This window comes from Athene noctua, unplaced genomic scaffold, assembly GCF_965140245.1.
Source record: "Athene noctua unplaced genomic scaffold, bAthNoc1.hap1.1 HAP1_HAP1_scaffold_36, whole genome shotgun sequence".
NCBI classification, from domain to species: Eukaryota; Metazoa; Chordata; class Aves; order Strigiformes; family Strigidae; genus Athene; species Athene noctua.
The window spans coordinates 209,322-235,111 of record NW_027437538.1 but is presented as its reverse complement, the minus strand read 5'-3'; the positions used below and the strand labels follow the sequence as shown (position 1 = coordinate 235,111).

Genomic DNA, 25,790 nt, shown 5'->3' with positions numbered 1-25,790 from the left:
CCTGAGGAACTCGATGTTAAACACACATCTGTATTTTAAGAGAAACTGGCGGTTTCTCCTCCACTTGGGCCCCCTCCAATCCTCCAGCTACAAAAATAACAATTTTCAAAGAAATTAGGTGGTTTCTCCTCGGTTTTGTCCCGTCTCATCTCTACCACCAATCAAAATACCAATTTTGAGGAGATTGGGTTGGTTACTCCTCAATCAGGCCATGTCACAACTCCTGCAGTAACAAAATACCCATTTTTAAGAGAATTCAGTGGTTGATCCTCCATCCAATCCCCTCTCATCTCCTCTGTACACATAAATATCCATTTAAAAAAGAGTTTGGTGGTTTCTCCTAAATTCATTCACCCCTCAGGTCTTCTCCCAAGCAAATCACCCATTTCGAAGAAAATTTGGTGCTTCCTCCTCGATCTGTTCCAACATTGCCTCTTGGCCCCACCCCTTGCTCTCCAAGGGTGCCCATTTTGGGTTAAAAACCCTCTTTTAACCTCCACATCTCCCCCTCCTCTTCCAAACCAACTCCCCCCACCCCAACTCCACCGCTCCCACCTCACCCAGAAGACTCCGAGATAGCCAACAATGCCCCTTTTTTCCCCTTTGTTCCACCCCTATCTTTCTTCCCTTTTGCCCACCTCGACCCTTCCTCCCCAGACGTCCCTCCTGCTCCTCCCAACATCACGGTGATACCGGAGAAGACCGAGTACCTCCTCGGCGACACCGTCTCCCTCCGTTGCGTCGCTCCTTGGTCCGAAGAAAAAATCCGAGGTTTCCAATTTTCGGGAACGAGCGGTTGGGCCGTGGACGTCCGGACAACAAAGAGGAGTTACGTCTACACCTTCAACCTGACGACACTGAAGGACGGCGGCTCGCACGCCTGCACCTACACCCCCATCAACCGCCACCGCCAACTCATTCGGTCCCGCGAGAGCAAATCCATCATCATCAATGTCAAAGGTAGGTGAGATCTCACCCCGTTGGCCTCCTCCCACCGATTTCCCCGCTTTTGGCCTCAGAAAGGGCCTTTTTCTCCTTAAATCCCCCCATGGCAAAGCCAAATTCCCCTCAGCTACCCGCCAAAGTTCACCAAGTTGGCAAAGGAATACTTGAATCCTACCCAAAAACCCGCATCTGAGCTTTCTCTTTCACCTTTCAGACCATCCGCTTCAACCCACCTTGACCTTGACGCCTTCCAGCGGCGTCGCCATTGAAGGCCAAGCCCTCGTCTTCCTCTGCGCAGCCCCGGCAGGGGACGGGGAGCGGAGGTTTAATTTCTACAAGGACGAGGTCAAAGTCATCGACGGGGTTGAGTTGACCTTATGGAAGACTGGGGCCCAACTGCGGGTGGCGGCCAGTGTCCACAACCACACCGGCAACTTCAGCTGCGGCTACGAGGAGGAAACCGAAGGCTGGTTGATCCCGTCCTACCTCAGCCAACCCATCGACGTCCTTGTCAAAGGTAGAGCTGCATTTTTTTGGCTAAATCCCACCGGTTTTGGCCACGGCAAAGAGCCACCGGTTTGGTGAAACCACCCTAAACCCCAAAACACCTCGGTTTGCTTTTCATGGCCAAGTTGGTTGAGCAGAAGCCAACTTTTGGCCAACTCAAGCCGTGCCCCGATGACCGTTTTGACCAAAATTACCGTTTTTAAGCCAGTTTCCCTCCCCCCCGACTTTTCTTCCCAGAGCATGCGTCCCCTCCCCAGTTGAGCGTAGACCCTCCCAGCGGGGTGGTGAGCGAGGACGACCCGCTCCGCCTCTACCTGCACGGCCTCCAGAGACGACATCAAGTTGAAGTTTCGCTTCTACAGGAGGTGGGTTCAGATCCCGCCAGGCCTAAGGGGTGTCAAAATTAGGAACAACGGGAATTTTTCCCAGCTTTTTTCCCCAAAAGTCCCAGGAATTTTGGTGGGAAATTCAGCTGCGGGGTGGAGGAGGAGGTGGGGGGGATGTGGGTGCTGTCCCCCCCAAGTGAAACCTTGGACATCACACTCAAGGGTAAATCTGTTAGGTCTCCCAACGAAGTTTTCCAAACTTCATGGCTCAAATTGGCCCCCAAAGAAGGCAAATTAAGGCAAAAAACAGTGGAAGGGAAAGGGCTGAGAGCGGCCGATTTCTGTCCTTTCCTGACGGAGGGGCATTTAAATGGCTTCAGCGCAGCTTTTGGGTCTTCTCCAACGGCCAGGAGCCGCTCTGGGAAGGTCTGAGGGAGCTCGGACTCGCAGGTTGACTAAAAGAAGATGGAGATGAGTTTGGGGGGTTCCGTCTTCACCTGAGCAGGGACTTCATCTCCTCGAGATGATGAATTTCATCTGGTCATGTCACGTCCCGCTCCGACGAGGGGGACAAGTGACTCAGATTCGCAAATTCCCAATTGGAGCGGACAACAAGTCTCCAAGTTCAAGCCTTTATTAACTACCTACAATGCACTAATTGAACACATGATAATTGGACAAGTACAGAGCAAGTTGTGGTGAGCAATATAATATGCTTTGCATTTCTTAATAGAAAAAGGAAAAGAGGGAGATAGAGGGAATGGGGGAATACAGATCACCGGTCTGGGTTCCTGCGCTGATCCCGCCGGCGAGGAGGCGGCCGTCTTCTTCGCTGGCATTCGTCTTCTTCGCTTCACTGATTTCTCCAGACGGGGGGGGGGGGGGGGGCAGGGAGAGGGGCAGAGAGAGAGAGAGCCCTTTCTTCCCCCCATTGATTTATACCCATTTTCCTTGGGTCCGTCCCCTAGGTCGACCCACAGAGCTACGTATCCCATGTACAGGGAGGGGTCAGGTGTTTCATGGGATGATGTCATTAGCATGATCATGACAGCCCTCATTAACATATTGAGGGGTGTAAACTTTAATATGCATTTTGTGGATAATGAAGCAAAGTTCATTCACCGGACACATGGTCCTTGAAATATGCCCAGGTGCCCCAGGGCAGAGCCGTCCTGTCTCCACAGGGCTCTCTCCCCCAGCTACATCGGGCAGCGTTATCAGCTTGGGCCTCCACAGAACGCACCCTGGGACTCAGAGTTTTGTCTTGCCAGTGTTTGAGGCATTTCTTCAATCAGCCTCAACTTTTGCTTTCCCAGGTTGTTTGTCTTAGTTTCTCAGAGGCCTGGTTTCTCGTCTCTCACATCCCACCCCGTGACTCAAACACTCCAAGTTCTTTGACCATTGTGATCTCACAGGGTATAGGGAAAAAGAAGACAAAAGGTAAGAGAGTATATATCCAACTGCTGCAAGGCATACTATGAAAAGCAAAACTTTGCACAATATTACAATACTAATATTTACAAGCCGTCTTCCCCACCCCGTGAGTCCTGAGGATCCCGGTGATGTTACCCATGACCCAAGGTTCCATACATCAAACCAGTTCATTGGTCAAGAAAGTTCTCTGTTCCTGTTGGCAATCTTCTTCATTGTGGCACTGGTGTCCTCTGTAGAGGTGCTGTAGAGGTGCACTGTGGGTGGGGATGCAGCGTTCTCCCTCAGTCAGACTCAGCACCCCGCACAGTCCCTGTTCCTTCAGCAATGCCAGCTGGATTCTGCAACGCCATCCTGGATGCTTGATAGATCTGCACCTTTAATTCCTTAAAGGCATACCTTGTTAGTACATACATATGCTAAGGTAAATTTTCTAAAACTATTTGAGGTTACACAATCACATTAGAAGGTCAATAAGGATGTACAATTTGTTAATGCTTAATTTGTGGGACCAGACCCCTCCAGCTAGTCTTTGATTATTTTATTTTGCTGTTGGTTGTATGATATTTGGAAGCACCAGTGTGCAGTCACAGGTGACTCACAGACTTCCTTAATTTTGGAGATGATTCTCAATAAGGTAACTTAAGGCACAACTCCAGATTAGCCTTCCAATAGGTAGATTCTCCACACTTAGCAGGTATGATTCCACAAATTCTATAATAATGTAAGCAGATTACAAATAATAATTAACTGATAATGCCTATAACTATTGAGAGCACTAAAAGTAACACAGGTTTTTGGTCGTCCAGGATCAATATCCTGTAAAACAAATACATGCATAACAAAACAATGGTGGTTAGAAAGAAGGGACAATCCCCCTGGTATTGATACGGTATTCTTTCCCATGGGCATCAGTAGCCACCCATGAACAGATATTGATGGGAGTTTTTAGGGTTAGGGGCACTTGCCCCACAGTGGGTAAGTCTACTAGAACAGGTTGTCCAGGATAATGGAGCGGGTTTGCAAAGTCTTTAGTCTCTTTTTCACATTAACAATTTTAGAAGGAGGAAGCACAGGCGCTTGCTGTAAAAGTCTTATAGAGGCAGTTGGGGACCCAAATTTCCATTTTCTTCTTTTTGAATCTACCCAGACTTGTCCCATCAATAGGTCAAGTTCCAGGATATTTGTGGGAAAATTTCCTAGAATTATAATAGTTTCTGTTGCAGTTTCATTCCCAGGTAACCAGCATTTCACCCGAGTAGTCGGCTGTGGCTTAGAGTCTCCGAAAACATCTGTAGCCCAAATCTGCTTTTTGCCAGCAATTATGCCGTTCCGCTTGGCAACCTCAGTTTGGAGTGCTGAGACCTGAGCACCCATATCTACTAGAAATGTAACTGGAGTTTTAAGGGAGCCGAGTGGAAAAGTAATCAACAAGTCTCCCTTAGTATTCTCTGTGAGCCTCCTTAAGTGGACTCACCCGCCATCCCCCGGCTCACTTACTGGGGATGGCACATCCAGTTTCCCGACCCCAAATCAATCAAGTCCTCTTCAGGGGCAGTTGGTGTTTGAGAAGCAATTACCACCATCTCGTTAGTTTTCAGATCTGTCCCTCCCTTTGTCCGAAAGGCCTGATCGGTTGGGGGGGGGGCAGCTTCCTTCTGCCTTTCCAGGCTCGAATGAGCTTTTCTAAAACTGCAGTAGTCAGACCATCCATTAACTCTCGGGGAATCCCCTGTCTCGTTCCCTCAGTCCACAAGAGGTTTCTCTTTGCTCTTAAAACTGGTGGAGGGGAAGGAGACAGATTTTCCTGCTTTTCCATTCTGCATAAGGAGGGCTTAGGTTTACCCGTTCCCCTGGTAAGGCCCATTCTCCGGCCATAATTTATTAAGTCTTGAGCTATCTCTCCCCAAGTCATGGGCTCTCCTGCTCCCCGTCTCCCCCTCCGTGGGGTTAATGCAATCCGCAAACGATCTTGTAATTGTACTGCATATGATTTCAAAGAGTCCGGCAAGCCCCGGATCAGGGGAGTCATTTGATCGGGGTTAGCAATTAATAACATCGGGGAAGGCTGCTGCGGAACCAAACGCCTGTCATGCATTAATTGGAGACAAGCAGCCTTCTGCAGACTTTCAGTCAAATGATTTATGGTTGGGGTCTCAATACATACTGGATCCCCCCTTTCCAATGGGTCCAGACTCCCAGCCCAATAAGCAGCTCGTTGAGTTAACGACCACGGTTCTCTCTGGTCGTCAGTAACTAAGAAAACCCCTGGCCCCCAGTACCCCTGGGCCTCCTCTTCTGATAACAAAATTCGGTCGCCGCCAGTCAAAGATACCCTCCACACATATTCAGTCTCAGTTTCCTGAGCTCGTCTGGTATATTTCTCCTGAATTTTTGCAAGCTCAGTTGCTGAGTACGGTGTAGTTCGAGTGGTGACCTGCGGAGCTCTTCCACCCTGACCCTCGGTGGTCTCCGTTTTAATTAATGGTCTTAAATTTACCCCCTCGTTTTCGGGGTAATAAATCTCTCGGCTTATCTCTAAATCCTTCACTGGGTACAAGGCTCTGGCTGCTGATTTTGCCAGACTTGTAAATCCCTGTTCACTATCCGGAACAGAGCTAAGATCTGTCCGGTTGCAAGTTTCTTGTTCATTCCCCTCCTTTTCAGACCGTGAGATTTTTTCTCGGTCCAAGGCATCTATTAGAGCCATGTGAAGTCGCTGAGTGATGTTACGCTCATCAGAGAATTGACTTTTCAAAGCTTCATTTTCCTTTTGCCAGAGTTTAGCTTTTTGTTCAGTAACTTTACGTTCCTCAACCAATTGATCCTGGAGAGCTTTTACCAGATCTTGTAGGGATTCGATCATTTCCCTTTCCAATTGTTTCTTAACATGTTTATCTTTTTGGGCTGCAGTCAGTGCTGCCCCTAGTACAGCACACACAACAGCTTTTCCTTTGCCTGGTCGCGACCCTTTCACCCCTGCAAGCACACTGATATAGCTCGCCAATGCTTCTGGATTTTGCCAATTATCGTGGGCCCAAACCTCTACTAAAGGCGGAGGACAAGCCTTATACTCCTTCAGCTTCTCAAAAATAGGGGAGCAGTCAAGCACCGACATTTCCTGGCCAGTCATGGCTTGCAACTGCTCGAACCTCTCCCGACTTAAAGCTGAGAGGTCACTTCCCGATTCTCCCTGTCCTCATCGGATAGAGAATCGGTATCCCTCCGACCCTCTCCCAGCTTAGAGCTGAGGGGCCAATTCCCAGTTCTCCCTGTCCGAGTTTGTCGGATAGAGAAGCACTATTTCACAAGACTTTCCGACACCGAATGGGATCCTGCCGACTACGCCAATTTAATGTCACGTCCCGCTCCGATGAGGGGGACAAGTGACTCAGATTCGCAAATCCCCAATTGGAGCGGACAACAAGTCTCCAAGTTCAAGCATTTATTAACTACCTACAATGTACTAATTGAACACATGATAATTGGCTAAGTACAGAGCAAGTTGTGGTGAGCAATATAATATGCTTTGCATTTCTTAATAGAAAAAGGAAAAGAGGGAGACAGAGGGAATGGGGGAATACAGATCACCGGTCTGGGTTCCTGCGCTGATCCCGCCGGCGAGGGTTCCAGGAGGCGGCCGTCTTCTCCGCTGGCATTCGTCTTCTTCGCTTCACTGCTTTCTCCAGACGGTCGGGGGGGCAGGGAGAGGGGCAGAGAGAGAGAGAGCCCTTTCTTCCCCCCTTTGATTTATACCCATTTTCCTTGGGTCCGTCCCCTAGGTCGACCCACATAGCTACGTATCCCATGTACAGGGAGGGGTAAGGTGTTTCATGGGATGATGTCATTAGCATGATCATGACAGCCCTCGTTAGCATATTGAGGGGTGTCAACTTTAATATGCATTTTGTGGATAATGAAGCAAAGTTCATTCACCGGACACATGGCACTTGAAATTTGCCCAGGTGCCCCAGGGCAGAGCCGTCCTGTCTCCACAGGGCTCTCTCCCCCAGCTACATCGGGCAGCGTTATCAGCTTGGGCCTCCACAGAATGCACCCTGGGACTCAGAGTTTTGTCTTGCCAGTGTTTGAGGCATTTCTTCAATCAGCCTCAACTTTTGCTTTCCCAGGTTGTTTGTCTTAGTTTCTCACAGGCCTGGTTTCTCGTCTCTCACACACGGGCAGGTTAATGGTGCTGAGAAACAGCTGATTGAATCAGCTTCTTCAGTGTCTGTTTAAGCTCCTGGTTCCTCATGCTGTAGATGAGGGGGTTCACTGCTGGAGGCACCACCGAGTACAGAAATGACACCACCAGGTCCAGGGATGGGGAGGAGATGGAGGGCGGCTTCAGGTTGGCAAACATGGCCATGCTGACAAAGAGGGAGACCACGGCCAGGTGAGGGAGGCACGTGGAAAAGGCTTTGTGCCGTCCCTGCTCAGAGGGGATCCTCAGCACGGCCCTGAAGATCTGCACATAGGACACCACAATGAACACAAAACACCCAAAAGCCAAACAGGCACTGACCATGATAAGCCCAACTTCCCTGAGGTAGGAGTGTGAGCAGGAGAGCTTGAGGATCTGGGGGATTTCACAGAAGAACTGGTCCAGGGTGTTGCCCTGGCAGAGTGGCAGTGAAAATGTGTTGGCCGTGTGCAGGAGAGAATTGAGGAACCCAGTGCCCCAGGCAGCTGCTGCCATGTGGACACAAGCTCTGCTGCCCAGGAGGGTCCCGTAGTGCAGGGGTTTGCAGATGGCAACGTAGCGGTCGTAGGACATGATGGTGAGGAGAGAAAACTCTCCTGAGATAAAAAAGAGAAAGAAAAGTACTTGGCAAGCACACCCCAAGTAGGAGATGTGCCTGTTGTGCCAGAGGGAGTTGGCCATGGCTTTGGGGAGAGTGGTGGAGAGGGAGCCCAGGTCGAGGAGGGAGAGGTTGAGGAGGAAGAAGTACATGGGGGTGTGCAGGCGGTGGTCACAGGCGATGGCGGTGATGATGAGGCCGTTGCCCAGGAGGGCAGCCAGGGAGATGCCCAGGAAGAGCCAGAAGTGCAGGAGCTGCAGCTCCCGTCTGTCTGCGAATGCCAGGAGGAGGAACTCGGTGATGGAGCTGCCGTTGGACATTTGCTCCCTCTGGACATGAGGTCTGTCAGAAAAGTAAATAATCGTGACAATACAGAGGTAAATTTTCTGAGCAAAATTACTGTCATTTCCCAACAAGCCTGTCCCTACGGCATCCATGCTCCCATTTTTCCTTTTAAGGGATAATTTCCTTCAGTTCCATGCCCAGTTGATGCTGAATTAATGTACCATGAGGAGCAGGGCCTCTGCCCAGACAGTGCCCACAACTCCCCATGCTCTGCAGCAGAGCGTCCGTCTAAAGCTCAGGAGCAGGAGCCAAATTTGCTGTTGGACTTTTGCGGCGGGCGGAGGAAGCAAGCAGCTGATTCAATGTGAATGACAGAGCAAGCTTCAACTTTATTGACAGAAATCACCCCTTACATAAGCACTCTACAATAACCATGCACACTACTCACAAATCTATTGGATACATGTAAAAAGCTGCATTATAATATCCCAGCCCCTTGTGGCATTTCAGGTATGTCACATCTTCCCTCTTCTGGCCTGCCTCCTTTCCCAAGGTTGTTTTTACCATCAAGGCCATTGTGTACCTCAGTTTCTCTCTCTGTTAACATAACAGTCCTTTGTTAGCATAACTGTACCCGGGGTTTTTCCTCTGTTTACCTCAGATGGCTGCAATCAGCTCCTGCACAGACCCATGGCCTTGCTCTCTGAAAGCCGTTCTCCAACAATTCCCCCTTTTTCTTTTTGTGCAGGCTGCACAAGCATAAATTTACTGATATTTCTCATCATACAACTATATGCTATTTTAATAATTACTACAATCAATAGTACTATTCCTAATCACCGCAATCCTTCTTGTAACAGACCTTGTAGCCATAGGGACAGACCAAACACAGATTGTAACCATTTGTCTCAAGGATTGACAACCACTTGTGTTTTTTGTAAACGTTGCTTCATCCATTGTAATTGGTTTTGAATTAACTGACTGTGGTCGGATAGATTAAAACAACACATCCCATCAAAATCTTTACATCCATGCCCCTGGGCAAGCAAAAGAAAGTGTATGGCAGCTCGACTCTGTAATACAGCGCGCCTTAAACTGTCGAAGGTACCTTATCGAGTACAGAGCATCCCACATACTATCGAAGAGCAATCACATGAAAGCAAACAAACTAGGATTGGTTCTATACTACTGTCCACAAGCCTTCACGCCCTCTGTGGTTGGTCCTGTTATGGTGTTCACACGCAGTTCTTCTGTTAGGCAAACATCTTATTTCCCACAGTCCGGCATCCTTATTTCTTTGCTACTCACGCAGTTTCTCATCCTCTCGGCCTTGCCGCTGTTCTTCCCAACAGCTACAGCCTGATGACAGTGATGCCACTCAGTCTGGATCACTCATGACATGTCCGTTGTTTCCCAGGCATTCCACAGATCCCCCTTTTTGTTTTTGAGTGATCCAGACCCCTTTTGTTGTTCAGTCCATCGTTCTCATAAAACACTTCCACACACAGGTTAACACCATTAAAAGGATTACAACGACAATTTAAACTGTTATTCCATGTAAAAACAAAAGAATTTTTAACCATCTAATAATTGATAACCTTTTAGTCAAATCATTATTAAACCCTCTTCCTTCTTCAAGATGTAAACTCATTGTATAAACATCACTACAAAACCTAGTGCTATTCACCGGTACTGCTGAAGGAGTCACATCTTGTCATCTCAGCCAGATTGTCTGATTATACCAACCATAATGACCAGTACAAATGCCATACCAAACAGGTCTGGGATGGGTCGGCAGCAGTTGCTAAGCCCAGGCAAAATGCCTGCTGTCCTGATTGATCTTTCCCTGCCACCTTGGCACAACTCTGCAGTTTCTTATCTATCTTACGAGGCCTGTTCTTCATCAGAGCTGAGCTGTTTGTCAGGAGCTGTGTGAGGCCGATGCCTTCCAGCCCTCCCCTTTCTTTGGTTTGCTGAGGCACCTGCAAGGCTTGTTTGAGAGCTGTATCAATTAAGGGTTAGACAAACTTCAAAACACAGCATACTTAGAATAGTTCTAATTAAACAGAGTAGACTAATTTCACTATCCATATTTAAGGGATATGACTAAATAGTACAAAAATAAACAGTAAGGAAAATACGGTACGAACATTCAGATCCGCAATTGCTGGGGAACCCTGGATGCAGCGAGAATTCAGAGTGCCCTTCCTCACAAACTGGAAACCCTACGCGATGCGTCCATCCGTAGGTGAGGCATCCAACGTCGCTGCAAGCAGGTCCGGCCTCTAAATCAACAGGCCAAAATAACTGGCAACTTTCTTTGAGCGGAAACATCTGATTCCATCCTCCTGTTGGGTTCCACCTGGAGCCTGGCCAGCACTCCAGGGGGAAAACCAAGGGAGTTTCTAATAAGGTTAAATACTTGAGCTCTTAATTCTTAATATTCCTAAACAAAGGAAGTTGAATACACACATTCCTACAGCATCTTATCCTTATTAATAACTATATTTTATCTAAACTACATTTTGCACAAGTGACTAGTAAGCCTAGATATCTCATTAAGGAGTTACAATTACTGTTAGCATTTTCTCTTAAAAGAATTGGCGACTGTAGTGTGGTTTGTCCTGTTGCAGCAGCAAACATTACCCAGACATTCTGCTGAAATGATCAAAGAGACCCCAAACTGTCGGCACAGGGGCACCCACAGCACCCACAGCTGGATCCTGAGTGCTGGCTGCCTCTCACCCTCAGGTGGGGTTGCACACACCTTGCCGGTAACCACCAGGGACTGTGACCTGTGCAGACACCAGCATCACCTCTTCCCCGGGTTATTAAAGGAACTGGTCCTTCCCAGTTACCCCTGTCTAGGGTTTTGTTAACGCTTGAGCTTTGCTCTGGACTTCTTGTCGATCTGGTATCTGTGATGAGAAGTGACACACTATTGGTGGCACCTGTGAGACGGGAATGTTTAAAAGGTTTGAAGAGATGGAGTCTGTCTGGTATTCAGGGCAAGTTGATAAAGAAAATTGTTTTTGTATTGCCCTGGCGTTCTGGTGGAAAAAATGCCTGTGTTTTTCATCCCACTGAACCAGCAGAGCATATGGCTGCCCTGGAGCCAAGATCTCTCCCCCCGTTTGTTTTTGCAGAAGCGCTTTCAAGGTTTGACGTGCTCTTTCTACGATGGCTTGTGCCGTGGGGGAATGCAGTATATTGCGATGCTTGTCTGTCTGAGATGGTGTTAGCTATGCCGTGAAGATCCTGTTTTGCTTTCTCTGCAAGTACTTTGGGTGATGTCAGTGAAGGATCTTTTCACAAAATATCAAACAAGCTATGCAGATCATCATCAGTTAGGCCCACGACGGCTGTATCCAATTTATGGTTCCCAACAGTGTCTGTAAATCTTTTAAAGTCTTAATATCAGTTTTAAGTTGTCGCAGGACAATACACACAGGTGATTCGGTTCACAAGGTGAGTGTCAGGGGGGTTTCAGGGGGGGTTGTGCTACAGTGGTGATTAAGACAAATTTGACCCAATTTGAGTTCCCCATCGAGTCATACAGTCATGACCCCAGAATGCAATAGGGGTTTCCAATATAAATGGATGAATATTTGCTCCCCAATTTTCCGGGCCCCTCACATGAATGAGATCCTTGCTTTGAATTGTTACAGCATGACACCAACCCTGAACAGCATTTGAGGTACCAGGGCTAACAGCCAGTCTGCTCACAGATATTATGGTCACATCTGCACCAGTATCTAAAATCCCTGTCAGCTCGACAGATTTTTTAGCTTTAACGAGAGTACATTCTACCAGAAGTCAACCTTGTGTCATGTTTAAATCCAAAAATATTTAAGGGGTGCCTGCTGATCCAAATCCTGAGTCATTGCGGCTTCTTGGCATAATATTAGGGGGAGCCGCAGTAAAATTAACAAGCTGAACAATTTTCGACCCTTTTGTTACAGAACACAGGGGTACAGACCATAATATTGATTTTTCTCTTCATAACCAGCATCTACGACCCCTGGTAAAACAAACAACCCCCGTCAGGATGCAGATGACCTTTTGACAATATTTCCCTTAGGCAGATGGTTCAGAGGTGCACTCTCCCCGCAGAGTGTGCACCTAAATTCCAAACAACAACCAACACAGAATGACTGCCTCCTGCTAGAGGAGTATTTCACCTGGAACACTGAGAGCACTGAGCCCGAACCAACCGCAGCACCGATGACCCAATCGCTATCCCTGAGCCATCGCCTCCAGTACAGCTGGTGTAGTCTGAGGTTTTGCAGCCCGTTCTTATTAATGCTTTTCTCTAAATCTTTAACAACAGAAAAATGCCGTCCTCCCCAACGTGGCTGATGTCCCGGCTCATAGTTCACAGGAGTAAGAATCTCTCTTGCCATGTCCATATTCCCTTGCGCCAAGGTTCTTTCGCCTCACTTTTACCTACGGATCATTCTCAGTTAAGCGAGGACAGAGGCCAGATTCTTTTTCAGGATTTACAGCATTAGGGTCTAAAAGATTATCACACCATTCTGATTCTTCAAACAATAAATTTGGCTCTTTAAAGTGTCCCTTAGCCTTGCCCAGACCAATCAGAGTGGCTAAGTCTTTTATCAGACCTATTCCCCGCTTTTCTAAAAAGCAAAAATCTTAGGGCTACCTCACGTGTAATATTCCTGCCTGGGCGAAAATTCCTCAAATTCCTCAAATTGCTTAATTCCTTAAATTCCTGGATCATGTGGCTTGACGACCTTCTTTAATATCCGATCAAGTAGCCAAAGACCAGTGTAGTTAATTCCTTAATTCCTTATTCCTTGGCCGTTCCTAGGTAAGTCCCTACCGCGGCCTTTCCGGGGCAGCCCTTCTCGGAGTGAAAACTCTCCTGAAGCAAGACTTTCGATCTGCTGCCCCGATGTCAGTCTTACGATCCTGGTGCTTTGGAGATGGCACGCATCTGCTGCTCTTTGTCAGTCTTACGATCTTGTCATCTTCCTGCTCTGAGTCCGTCCACCGCTTCCTGGGTTCTGGACTGGCAGCATAAAGGTGAATCTCTGGCTCGCTGGGCCCTGAGGCCCAGCAGGCCTGAGATGGAACATCGAGACGGGCTCGTGACTGAGGGGTGGACACCATGAATGTGCTACGATCAAGCAACCAATCGGTTAAAGCCCCTTTGGTACAGAGGATGAGGGTTAAAATATAAATATGGGGAGGCCTGGCAGGTGGATTATATCCCACTCCCACAAACTCGGCACGACAAAGCCCCCGTAGTGCTCCCTGGGATTATGTTGGGGAAGACCGTCGGGGTTACTCCTCCATGGGGTAAAGTTAAACCCGTGCGTGGGCTTACTTTTGCCCAAGGCCCTGGGTGCACTTGGTGGGGGAGCCAGAAGGATGGAGAGGGCCGATGTGTGCCTCGATGGGAGCTGGTTTTAGGTGAGAACGGCCAAAGAACCGCAGTGTCAGACACCCCTGGTATTGCCCACAGTGCCTTGCAGCATCCCCGGGCCACAGCCAAAGCCTCCTGCTCGCACCGAGTGAGCCGACTCCGCCTCATTCCTCAGATTCCGGACAGATGGAACCCGAAGTTACGGACTAAATGACCTCAGCAAACATTGTGGAAGGACGGAGCAGAGACCGATGGAACGATACCTGATTGGAATTTGGAATGTGCAGGCTTCCGGAAATCCACATCACCCCCAAAAAATCCCATGTCTCCTGTCTGTAGTCGCTGCTAATTTATTAAACCACGAAAACGTCCACCTTGACACTCCAGGCCACCATCATCCACTGTCAATCCCGACTCTCCATCAGACTTTGTCCCCGTGGGGCTCTTAAAGGGGCAGCGCATCCCTGCTTGTGACCCCATGGCTAAACGCCAGGTAGCCACCAAGTTGCTTTATCACTTGCCCCCCCCCCCCCCTTCCCCCTTGTTTTTCTCAACAGGGCAAAAACGGGAAAGAAAATTAAATAAACCAACCCTTGGGGGTAAAACAAAAGGAGTTTTAAATGAAGCAAAGCAAAAGTCCACACGTTGAAGAAAAAAAAAAAAACAAACAACATAGAAAACTGATTTATTCTCTACTTGCCATGGGGAGGCGCTGTCGTGCCTTCTCAGGGAGCAGGGCTACCACACATGGAGGGGTTGCCTCGGAGGACCAAGGGTGACCCCACGCCCTTCCTCCTTTCTCCCAGCTTTATACTGAGCAGATGTCACGTGGTCTGGAATATCCCTTAGGTCAGTTGGGGTCAGCAACAAAGGCCAACGATGGCAAACAAAAGCCAAAAAAGGCCAACAATGGTCAACAAAAGCCAACGATGGTCAACAAAAGCCAACAAAGACCAATGACGTTCAACAAAGACCAACGATGTCCAACAATGGCCAACAAAGGCCATGGATGGCCAAAAAAACCCAACAATGTCCAATAAAGGCCAAAGATGGACAATAACGACCAATGATGGCCAACAAAGTCCAGCAATGGCTAATGATTGCCAGCAAAGCCCAAGTAAGGCCAGGAATGGCCAACAAAGGCCAACGATTGCCAACAAATTCCAACGATGGCCAATGAAGACGATCAAAGGCCAGCAATGGCCAACAAGGGCCAACAAAGTTCAACAAAGGGCAAAAATGGCCAAAAAAGGCCATCACAGGCCATCAATGTCAAAGGATGGCCAACAAAGGCCAAAAAAGACCAATCATGGCGAGCAATGGCCAACAATGGACAAAAAAGATCAACAAAGCCCAACAATTGCCAACAAAGGACAAAAAAACACCAATGATGGCCAACAATGACCAACAATGGCCAATAAACATAAACAAAGGCCAACAAAGGGCAACAAAGGCCAGCAATGGCCAATGATGGCCAACAAAGTCCACGCTGGATCACGTGGCCCATTACTGGATCATGTTTTCTTACCGTCCCCTGGCACGGCCAAGGCCTTGTCCCCAGAGCTGCTCCCCAGGCAGGCAGCGCCCTTCTCCCGCCACAGCAGGGTGTCCGTCTGTCCCAGGTGCAAGACGTCACCTTTGTCCTTCTTCTGTCTCATGAGGTTCCTCACAGGACGGTCCCGTTGCCTGGCAGGGTTCATCTGAACGGCGCCCCCAGGGCTCAGGAATTGTCGTCTCTAGTGTCAGTGACAAGCACGGCCACAGCTGCCACCTCTGGGTCATGGGTGCACCCAGAAGGGTCCCCTGTGCTGCCACAACGCCCCAGTATGTCCCAGTGACCTCCAGGTGTTCCCTCCACCACAGCTCTCTCAGCCTCCAACGGGTGTTTTACCCATCTCGTTGCCACCCCAGCCCGGCTGTAACGGCCTAATTTAGGTACGAGAATATTGAGGGAGACCGTGTCCAATGGTCTTGTTGACTTGGAGTCAGGTGACACCCACCGTTCTCCTCCCACCTACCAAGGCGGCCACTTCCCCATGAAGGCAATCAGGTTGGGGAGCCATGATGTCCCCTTGGGGGGTCTGTTTGGGCACTGTCTGTTCTTCTGGGTGCCCGGGAATGTCACCCGAGAGGGCTCATTGGAAGGGCCACTCCTCATCTCGTGCACCCAGTGGGTGCTGGGGGGCAATTCTGGCCTCTTTCAAATGTGGGTGCGACATTGGCTTGTCCTCACCCACCAGAGACCTCCCCCAACCCCGTGATGTTTATAAGGGAATATTAAAAAAAAATAATAATAATTGGCTCTTCCCCTGTAACTTCATTGCCACTTCTGGGCAACGCTGTGTCAAATTCAGTTTTCATTTTTTTCACCTGTCCCAATTGAACGAACCGTTCCCGAAGACACATTTTTCCAAAGCGAACTGACTAAAGTAAAAAAAAAAACCAAACAAAAAAAGGGCTTTCCCCACAATTCTTTTGTATTCTTTCTGATCCTTTCGGTTAGTTCCGATTCCTCTCAGCTCGCGAGCTGATGCTTTGAACTTCAGGTGGTTAAAATCTTGCCTCTCTCTCAGCAGACTAATTGTCTTCTTGGCCAACTCCTCCAGTATGTTTATCTCTACCTTTTTCTTTCTACCAACCGAAAATATTTCTCATAACATTACCCCTTGTAGAAAGGCAACCTCATTGGAGATTGTACTTAACTTATAGGAGAGAAATGTATTTTATTTTGTATGAACCTTGATGATGTTTGACTTTTCCTTGCCTGCAAACAGCAGAAATCCTTCTGCGCCCGTGTGCAGGCGGTTCTCCAAGGACAGCAGGGGGGAGATTGTGCAAAGGAGCTGTAACCTCCCGCTGCAGAGATCAGAGGAGAAATCTGATGTAAGGAGAGATGATGCGAGTCCCAGGCGGCTGAGGAGAGAAATGCTGGGACTGGGGGTGAGGACAAAGGTTGTCCGGACTGTGTTGGACCCCAAGGGACTGTCCAGGAGATCTCCCGAGGAGATGCTCTGCATCGATGTCAGTCAGAGAGTGCTGCTATCGCCTCTTCTCTAAAGTGTAAATTAAATAATGTGCTCTTTAAAATACAGATTGATTTGTATTAGGGGCACTTTGAAATCTTCCTCCTTAACTACACCAGGAAATGACTCCAATTAGCTGCACAAGTCCTGAAGACTTGAAGAAATCTAAAGGAAGAGAACGAGCTCGTTAGGGCTTTGTGTATTTTAATGAGCCCCGTGGTGTATTTGGCCCCATGTCCATGATGCTCAGGCCCTGAGAGGAGACTGAGCAAAGGACTCAACAAGTCCAAGTCAGCAGCAAAGCTCCCCGTGCCCTGAAGCCCTGATTGGCCCCACGGAGGGCCAGGACTGACAAAGCCTCTGCAGGGACTCGTTAGAGCAGAGAATTGGAGGCTGTGATTGCAGGCAGGCAAAGGCCCCGTGCAGGGCTGTCCTGCTGTGAAACCCTTGGGTTGGTGATGGAGCACAAAGGCCAAGGCCTGACCCTCAGGCCCTGGGAAGGAGATGCTGCCCCTCGTGTGTGGCTCAGGGCTCTTCCTGGGGGCAGGGGCTGTGAGGGGGAGCAATGCCAAGTGTAGGAAACTGCACAACCCCTCCCGCCTTCCCCAAGCAATGGCGAAGAAGAAATGAAGTGCAGAGCCTCCCAATCAAGTTTCTCCTGTGAGGCCTCAGTGGCAGAGGCAACTGCCATAGCCCAGGGGAGAAAGACCTTGGTCCTGTTGGGCCTTTTCGCCGTGCCAGAGCCCTTGGCCATCTCGCCTGCCGGCTGTCCTACACTGGCCCCTGCCGGCACCTCTTTCCCTCCAGGTTGCAGACACCCATCTTGCTTTCCCACCCAGCTCCTGCCTCAGCATTTCCACACCTTCACTGATGTCTCCCCACCCTCACTGGCAGTTCCTTGAGACACAAACCATGGGCTGATCCTGACTCCCTCGGCGGGATCTCTTGCACCACACTGCTACCATCTGAGTGAGATTGCTTCTCCTTCAAATGCAGTCTGAACCTTCCAAGATGCACTTTGTTGAGATTTCCTTCTCTTCCGACTACCGAGAAATGCTCCATGACTCGGAAACCACCTTCAAGCAGCTGCAGGCTGTTTGTACAGTGCCCTGAGGCTGCACCTCACCAGGCTCAAGCAGCCCAGGTTTCTCAGCCTCTCCACCAAGTCCCCACACCCCGTCCTGGCAGCTCTGCTCTGGAGCCTCTCCAGTTCCTCCCCATTCCTTCAGCACAGGGAGCCCCACCCCAGACACCCCAGTCATGATGTGGCCACCACAGTGCTGATGGGAACTGCCTTGTCTGAGCTGGCCACATGCCCCTAACGCAGCCCCATGGGCAGCTGGCCTTCCTCACGGGGACACGCCCCTCTGCCTTGGATGGCATCCCGAGGGATGCCCAGGCCCTTCTCCTCGGGGTCACTGCTCCGCCGGTCAGGTCCCAGCGTGCCCCCAGCTCTGGGGTTGTTCTGTCCCCAAATGCAGGACTGGCCACTTGCCCTTGTGAAGCTTCAGGAGGTTTCTACTGACTGAAGCCCAGAGAGTTTCAGGGTCCCCCAGCAATGCAGCTGGCTCCAGGGCCAGCTGGGAATGTGCAGGTAGAGGAGAGCATTCCCCCAGGTGCAGTCAGGGATCACTGTCCACCTTCCCTTCAACCCAGGCTGGCTAGCAGAGGTCCATGGACTTCCAAGTCCCCGCGCAGTACCAGGGCCTAAACCTGTGTCCTTCCTCCAGCTGTCCAGAGGAGACTTCATCCTCCTGCTGTCCTTCATCAGGAGGTTGGCTGATCCTGAGCAGAAGACCCCTGTGCCCTGAAGAGTCCGTGATGCTCAGCACAGCAAACCTGAGCAGAGCCAGGCCTGGGCTGTGCCGGGCTGTGCTCCATGTACAGCTGGGCCTTCAGGCCCTGTTGGGCTGAGTGTATCCCTTGGGCGTCAGTTCAACTTGATTGTAAGAGAGAAGAGTGCAGGAAGGTCCCACCTGCCCCTGGCCATCCCGCCATCGGCATGTCCTGACCTTTATACAAAAGCAGCAGCACACGCCCGTGGGAACATCCTCTGTTGGGGGCAGCAGGAGCAAGAAAACCCTTGTGAGAGCAGCACTGTAACTGGTAACACGGAAAGAGCTCACAGGGGCACAATGAGAGAACAGTTCCAGGGGTGGGATCTGCACAGCTCCCTGCACCGGGATCAAAACCCTGTCCTTGTGCAAACCAGCACCCAAGCCTGCTGCTGGCCTGCCAGGGATTGCGGCAGGTGTGACCTCACAGCTGCCTTCACAGCCATGCACCTGCTGCTGGCCCACGAGATCCTGAGGCACAGCTGAGCTCATCCCAGCGCTCCACACCAGCTCCTCCTCGTGGCCCACGAGGGGATCAGATACAGGTCACCTCACGTTCCGCTTCCAAGGCCTTACGGCTGCTCTAGAAACCTGCAGGGCCTGTGCTGCCCCCAAGGGCCAGACAGACCAAGTCAGGGTTAGGATAGGGACTCAGGGGGACGGGGTCAGAGTGTGGGAACAAGGGCTTCCGAGGGTTAGGTGGTAAAACCCAGGCTGTTACTGGGGCACACTGGGATGCCCTGGAGTGTCATGGCCATGGGAGGGGAGGGTCTGAGGGCAGCAGAACTCATGGTGCCTGCCTTTTTCAGTTCCCCCTGTAGAGACACCACAAGACCTCAATGGTTGCTGGGATGTCCCCAGTTCCAGCAAGGGATGGGAGAATCAAGTGTACCCCAGTTCCCCAGACTGGAGGCCCTCCAAGTCCCCCCCACTAATTACCACCACGCCATAACCTGCTCTCGCTTTGAGGAATGCCTCGGGAAGAAGAGCAAAGGGGTGCTCTGGACTGGATCTTGGTGGGCTGGGGGTGGGCACAGCTTTCCCCAGTCCCCACAGGCCCATGGCTTCCCCTGGTCTGAGCAGGAAAATCCCTTCTGCCCTGCCCAGCCCCATTCCTCCAAGTGTCCCCGGGGATACCTGTCCATGCAAGGGCCAGGGGTGGGGACGGAGACACGGAGAGAGTGAGGAATTCATGTCCTCCAAAGGGGAGGGGTGGAGGTGGGGGAGACCCAAAGACAGGGCACTGGGGGGAATTAGTGGACACCAGGGTACGGAGCTGGAGGGGTTGCCGGGACAGGACTGTGTCGAGTGCAAGTGAGGATGAAAGGAATTCAAGTGGAGGGACACGGAGACTGCAAGCAGAGTGGCTGTTGGGGACAGAAGGAAGAGGAGTGCAGAGGACAAACCCAATGGGATTGGAGAGTGTTTGGGAGTGGGGGATCAAGGCAGGGGATCCGGGGACACTCCTGCAGGGGACAGGATGGACAGTGAAGGAGTGAGGGGAGAGAGGGAAGGAAAGGCCTCGGGAGGGATTCAAGGGAGGGGATTTGGGGACCCCAGAGAGGACATGAAAGAGATGCCAGGGATGAGATGTCTGAAGGGAGCAAACCAATGGGATAGGGAGGGATAAAAGGGGTGGAGGTGGGGGCATCAGGACAAGAATTTTTCCTTGTAGTAAGATACAGCGTGAGAAAGGACTAATGCCACCAAGTGCAGCTGAGGAGGCCCAGGCTGGGCACAGAGCAATGTCCATGGAAGGGCAGTGCTGTGGTGGAACAGGTCACCCCGAGGGAGACTGGAGCAGCCCCAGGCTTTGTGTGTCAAGGAGCAGCCAGGGAGGAGGCAGAGATCTCAGGAAAGGAAGGGAGATGCTCAGGGGAGAGCAGGGTGTGGTAGCTGGGTGGACGTCTCCAGCCGGCAGAGAAAGAGGTGCAGGTGTGGGACACGGTGGGACAGCCTGTGGTGGAGACGACAGAGGCGTGAGCAAAGTCTGAGCATCCCCCGGCAGAGCTGAGCTCTCTCTGCCCTTGGCTCTGGCTGGTGTCTCTGCCACTGGTGGCCATGAGGAAGCCCCTTCCCCTCCCAGCACTGGGTCTCATGGCCTCCCCTTCCCCAGCCGAGAGCCTGGCAGGGGTTGGACCATAGTCCTGCCCTTGGCATTGCCCATCCCCACATCACCCTGCCCCGGGAAGAGCCCTGAGGAACAGCATCTGACTTCCCAGGGGCTGGGGGTCAGGGCGTGGCCCTTTGCTCCATGTAACACACCCAGGTTTGCTCAGAATCTGTTCCACACTGACAGGGCCTTTGTTTCCCTGTCATCTCTGCCGGGAGTTTTCTGCTGTAACCAGCCCCGCAGGAGGTTTGTCAGTAACGGTCCTCACTGGGAGCCATTAACACTCCAAGAAACTTTGCAGTTGGCCTCTGGCTTTGACTTCCTGACTGGCACCTTCATCATCCAATCACTGTCTGAGGTCCATGGACTCAGACCAACCCTCCTCAAGGAGTCATTAAAATGCCTTGGGCTTGCATTCTGCTGTGATGCTGGGCCGGGCTGCTGGGCTGGAGGGAGCTGAGGGCAAGTGGTCAGCGCTGCAGAGAGCCAGCTCTGCCCAGGAGCAGCTCCTCTGCAAAGCGCAGCAGGGCTGAGGGCACTGCCTGCAGGCACCGAGGGCAGAGGAGCCGGGCACAGAGAGGGCAGAGGCAGACGGCACTGGCAGGGTGCTGAGAGCTCACTGCAGGAGAAATCTTCCCAGCAGGTAACATGGTAAGTGAACTCTTGTTTTGCTGGGTGGGCAGGGGGAGGTGGCATTTTATTCCTCCTTTCTAGAGAAAGTGCTAAGGCAGCTGTTTCATTAGCACATCTTTAATTGTCTCCTGAGCCCCTGCAGAGGCAGAGCTGCCCCTGGGCAGGGCCCTGCTGCCAGGAGGGGTCTGCAGGGCAGAGCTGAGCACCCAGCGGGTGGGATGGGGGCTGTGAGCACTGACAGGGAGGAGACGTGGGGACAGAGAAGCAGCTCCTGGCTGGGACAGCTCCAGGCACCAGAGACATGGGCAGGGAGTCAGAGGGAGCTGCTGCTGGAAACACCTTGGGGGCAGGAATTCAGGCACCCCCTGCCATCCCCTGCAGTGCAGACACCCACTCCAGAGGAGCCCCCTGGTCTCCTCTCCCAGCCAGCAGAGCCCCACCCGCTGTCCCTGTGCTGCCTCCTCCCAGCAGCACTGGGGCATTTCCCCACATTTCCCCGTGGGCCTCTGCTCCCCGCGTTGGGATCACCGGACGTTCGGGGATGGGCGGGGGTTCAGCTGGGAGCAAGACCTGTGGGCACTGCCATGCAGATGTTTCCCTGGGAGTGAAATGTCCGAGTGCCCTCGCCATCTGCAGGCTCCGGGGGACACAAAGGAGCCAGTTCCCCCCTCAGGACACCCCATCTTTAGGGCACTGGACTCTTTCCCAGTGGGGTCCTGCTGGGCTGCAGCCTGTCCTCCAGAAGGGCACAGCTCTCCCCGGGCAGCTCTGTGTTCTCCAGCAGCCCCGTGAGGAACTGGATGGAGAGAAATGAGAAATCTGTCCCGACTGATTGATGCTTTTTCCTCTGTGAACAGGCCCTCGTGCCGTGAGGGAGCAAATGTCCAACGGCAGCTCCACCACCGAGTTCCTCCTCCTGGCATTCGCAGACAGACGGGAGCTGCAGCTCCTGCACTTCTGGCTCTTCCTGGGCATCTCCCTGGCTGCCCTCCTGGGCAACGGCCTCATCATCACCGCCATCGCCTGTGACCACCGCCTGCACACCCCCATGTACTTCTTCCTCCTCAACCTCTCCCTCCTCGACCTGGGCTCCCTCTCCACCACTCTCCCCAAAGCCATGGCCAACTCCCTCTGGCACAACAGGCACATCTCCTACTTGGGGTGTGCTGCACAGCTCTTTTTCTTTGTTTTTTTAATCTCAACAGAGATTTGTCTTCTCACTGTCATGTCCTACGACCGCTACGTTGCCATCTGCAAACCCCTGCACTACGGGACCCTCCTGGGCAGCAGAGCTTGTGTCCACATGGCAGCAGCTGCCTGGGGCACTGGGTTCCTCAATTCTCTCCTGCACACGCCCAACACATTTTCACTACCTCTCTGCCATGGCAAAAGCCTGGACCAGTTCTTCTGTGAAATCCCCCAGATCCTCAAGCTCTCCTGCTCACACTCCTACCTCAGGGAAGTTGGGCTTATCATGGTCAGTGCCTGTTTAGTTTTTGGGTGTTTTGTGTTCATTGTGGTGTCCTATGTGCAGATCTTCAGGGCCGTGCTGAGGATCCCCTCTGAGCAGGGACGGCACAAAGCCTTTTCCACGTGCCTCCCTCACCTGGCCGTGGTCTCCCTCTTTGTCATCACTGATATCTTTGCCCACCTGAAGCCGCCCTTCATCTCCTCCCCATCCCTGGACCTGGTGGTGTCATTTCTGTACTCGGTGGTGCCTCCAGCAGTGAACCCCCTCATCTACAGCATGAGGAACCCGGAGCTTAAACAGACACTGAAGAAGCTGATTCAATCAGCTGTTTCTCAGCACCATTAACCTGCCCGTGTCTCTTCAGAAGCGATTTCACATTCATTCAGGGAACCTCCTGCATTCGGGCATTTTATCTGTGATAACCATGTTTGTCCATGTCTGCACTCACTCCACTTCCCCAGAGGCATGACCCAGCCTGTCTGACCCAGAGCTCTGTTCCCGTGTGTCTGGCACGATGGTACAGCTGGGCTCCCATGTGGCACCTCTGTAATAAAAGGGGATTTCCTCAACGTCTGCAGGTTGGGCTCTTCTTCCAAAGCTGAGGTCAGGCTGAAGAACTTGCCCCCACAAGGCCGTATTGCTGTGCTTGGTTCTCCATGGGAGGGGGGCATTCAGTGATAAGTTAGGGAATGGGCCTAGGCTGAGCCTTCCCCTATGGGTGCCCAGACGCCCTGGAGATGGAGAATGATCCCAGGGATCTGCCTGGGACTGTCTCCCCATTTCTTTCAGGCACCACTGCCCACTCGCTTGGCAGAGTAGCACCACCAGCTCAGGGACCTGTGGAGAGAACTAGAAGAGGTTAGGAGTGGCAGGTCAAGTCAGCATGGAAACATTTTACTGGAGAAAGGCTCCCTGGGGGTAGAGACATCCCCCAAGAAGAGCAAACAGTCAAATCGGTTCTTATCGAGGGGAAGAAATGTCTAAGAGAAACCTGATACTGAATACAACAGCTCAGGATAAGTATCTTGATTGCTGGGGTACTGGAGAGGCCTAAGGAGTCTCTGGGACAGGACCTTTTCCTGGGAAGGGGCTGGTACAGAGGGGCTTGCTGGGAGTGACAATAAGGATGCCTTGGAGACAGGAGCAGGGACACAGGGAGACACTGGCCTTCATCTCCCTGGGGCTGATGGGGAGGCTGAGACACCTCTCATTTCTTCCTTCACTCCCACATTTGAACAGAACTCAGGAAACATCCATGAGCCTGGAGGATGCACAAGGCTCTGAGCTGATGTCCCATCACTGGAGGAGTGGAAGTGTTTGTGGGTCACGTGAGAGTGCAGTGAGAGAGAGGTGTGTGTGTGTAAAAGATAGGAAGAAGATGGGAATTAGCAGGGGGTGGGAGTGCCTCAGGTTGGGGTGAAATAGGTTGAGTTTTGATCTGGAGGCAGCAGAAGCAGGAGGCTGTGCAATTCAGTGCTGGGACATGGGGATAAATAGAGGATCCAAGGGAGGCTGGGGGCTGGGACATCTTTGGTGAAAAATGAGAATTGGTAGGTTTGTAAGAAGCTGCAGAGGTTATGGGGATCTCACAGCCTTTGGCTGGACCTCAGAAAGTGAGTTTTTTGTTTGAGGAAATAGTGAGGACAGAGAGTCATCAGTAAGTGCTGGGACAGCCTGGGGTCAGAGTGAGGTGGGGCAGCAGGGGTGGGGTGAAAATCTGCAGAGAAACAGGCAGAGGCAGAGGAAAGTGTGGGACAGCCTGTGGTGGGGATGGGCCCTTGGCTGAGGCTGGCACCCCCCAACAGAACTGAAATCCTTGTCCTCTCGACTATGGCTGCTGTCGCTTCCCCTGAGGACCCTGAGAGGACACCAGTTCCTACAGGCACAGCACTTTGCTGCCTCCTGCCCACCCTCCACAGAGCCTGGGGGGATCCGACCGCTGTCCTGCCTCGGCATCACCCCCTGCCTCTCCCTGCCCCAGGAAGAGCCCTGAGCATCCCAGGAGGGAAAGGATCCCCGTTCCCAGGGGATGGGCTCAGGGCTGGACCCTCCTGGGGATGAAACCCATCAAGGCCTTTCAGGGCCCCTCAACATTGGATTGGCAGCCTGTGAGCAGAGCCTCTGCCTTCCTGCTTCCCCAGCCCCAGGGACAGGAACCTTGTCTCCTCATTCCCTGCCCGGCCTCTCCAGTGATGGCCCTCGCTGGGCATCACTGACACCCTCACAGCCTTGGAGCTTTGCTGCTGACTTGCCCTTCTCTAGAGGCCACTCCAACCCCTCTGCTGCACCTGCAGTTCAGGAACTTGGCACCAGAGGGCTCATGAACACGCAAATCCCCCTGACAAGCCAAGTCTCTGGCAGAACTTCATTCCTCCCTTCTGACGGGGGAATGTGAGAGGTTTCAGCCGTGCAGGCAAAGGGAAAAGCTTTCAGTCCTACATGGCAATAAGAAACAATTTCTTCTCTTTCCACTGCTCCTTGTATTTCTGCTCACCCATGCAGTGACATCAGCAAACTCCACTGGATATTGGTCCTGAGCATCTGCTGATAGAGGCTGAACATGGAGGGAAGCCAAGACCCTCCATGTCAGACACTCTGGGGGCAATCTTTGTCCCTGCCTCCAACCCCACATTTCTCTCATCAGCCCCCTGGCACTTCCAGCACCTCTGTTCAAAGCTGAGCTTTCTCCATGACAGTCTGAAGCTGCATCTTTCAGACCTTTCCCACCAACTCCCACCTGCTGTACTTGGTACTTGCACACAGCTGCACGCAGACACAGAAGGATGTTTAATTGCCAGAAAGCTAAATCAGCAGAAGGCATGGTTCAATCAAAAATAAAATACACTCCTCTGCTGCATATTAAGTCCTTTTTATCACTTCTGAAGGCCACTTTCAACAGTGGAGATGGGCTTAGAACAGGAAAACATGTTTTTTGTCAAGCACAGACCCCAAGAACCCCCACAGCCCCCCCTGCCCCAGACTCTGTCCATAGTCACTCCCAGAGTCACAGCCTGAAGTCACGAGCTCCCT

At 51.6% G+C, this 25,790-nt stretch overlaps 1 protein-coding gene across 1 annotated transcript; it reads right to left on the bottom strand.

The window, feature by feature from the left end:
* Positions 1–3,975: 3,975 nt before the first annotated feature.
* LOC141974198 (olfactory receptor 14J1-like) lies at positions 3,976–14,009 on the bottom strand. Its single transcript, XM_074933537.1, has 4 exons — positions 13,949–14,009; positions 13,225–13,365; positions 7,414–8,009; positions 3,976–3,987 (listed from the first exon to the last, which is right to left on the bottom strand). Exons 1-4 carry the CDS (start codon positions 14,007–14,009, stop codon positions 3,976–3,978), a joined length of 810 nt encoding a protein of 269 aa, XP_074789638.1.
* Positions 14,010–25,790: the final 11,781 nt, after the last annotated feature.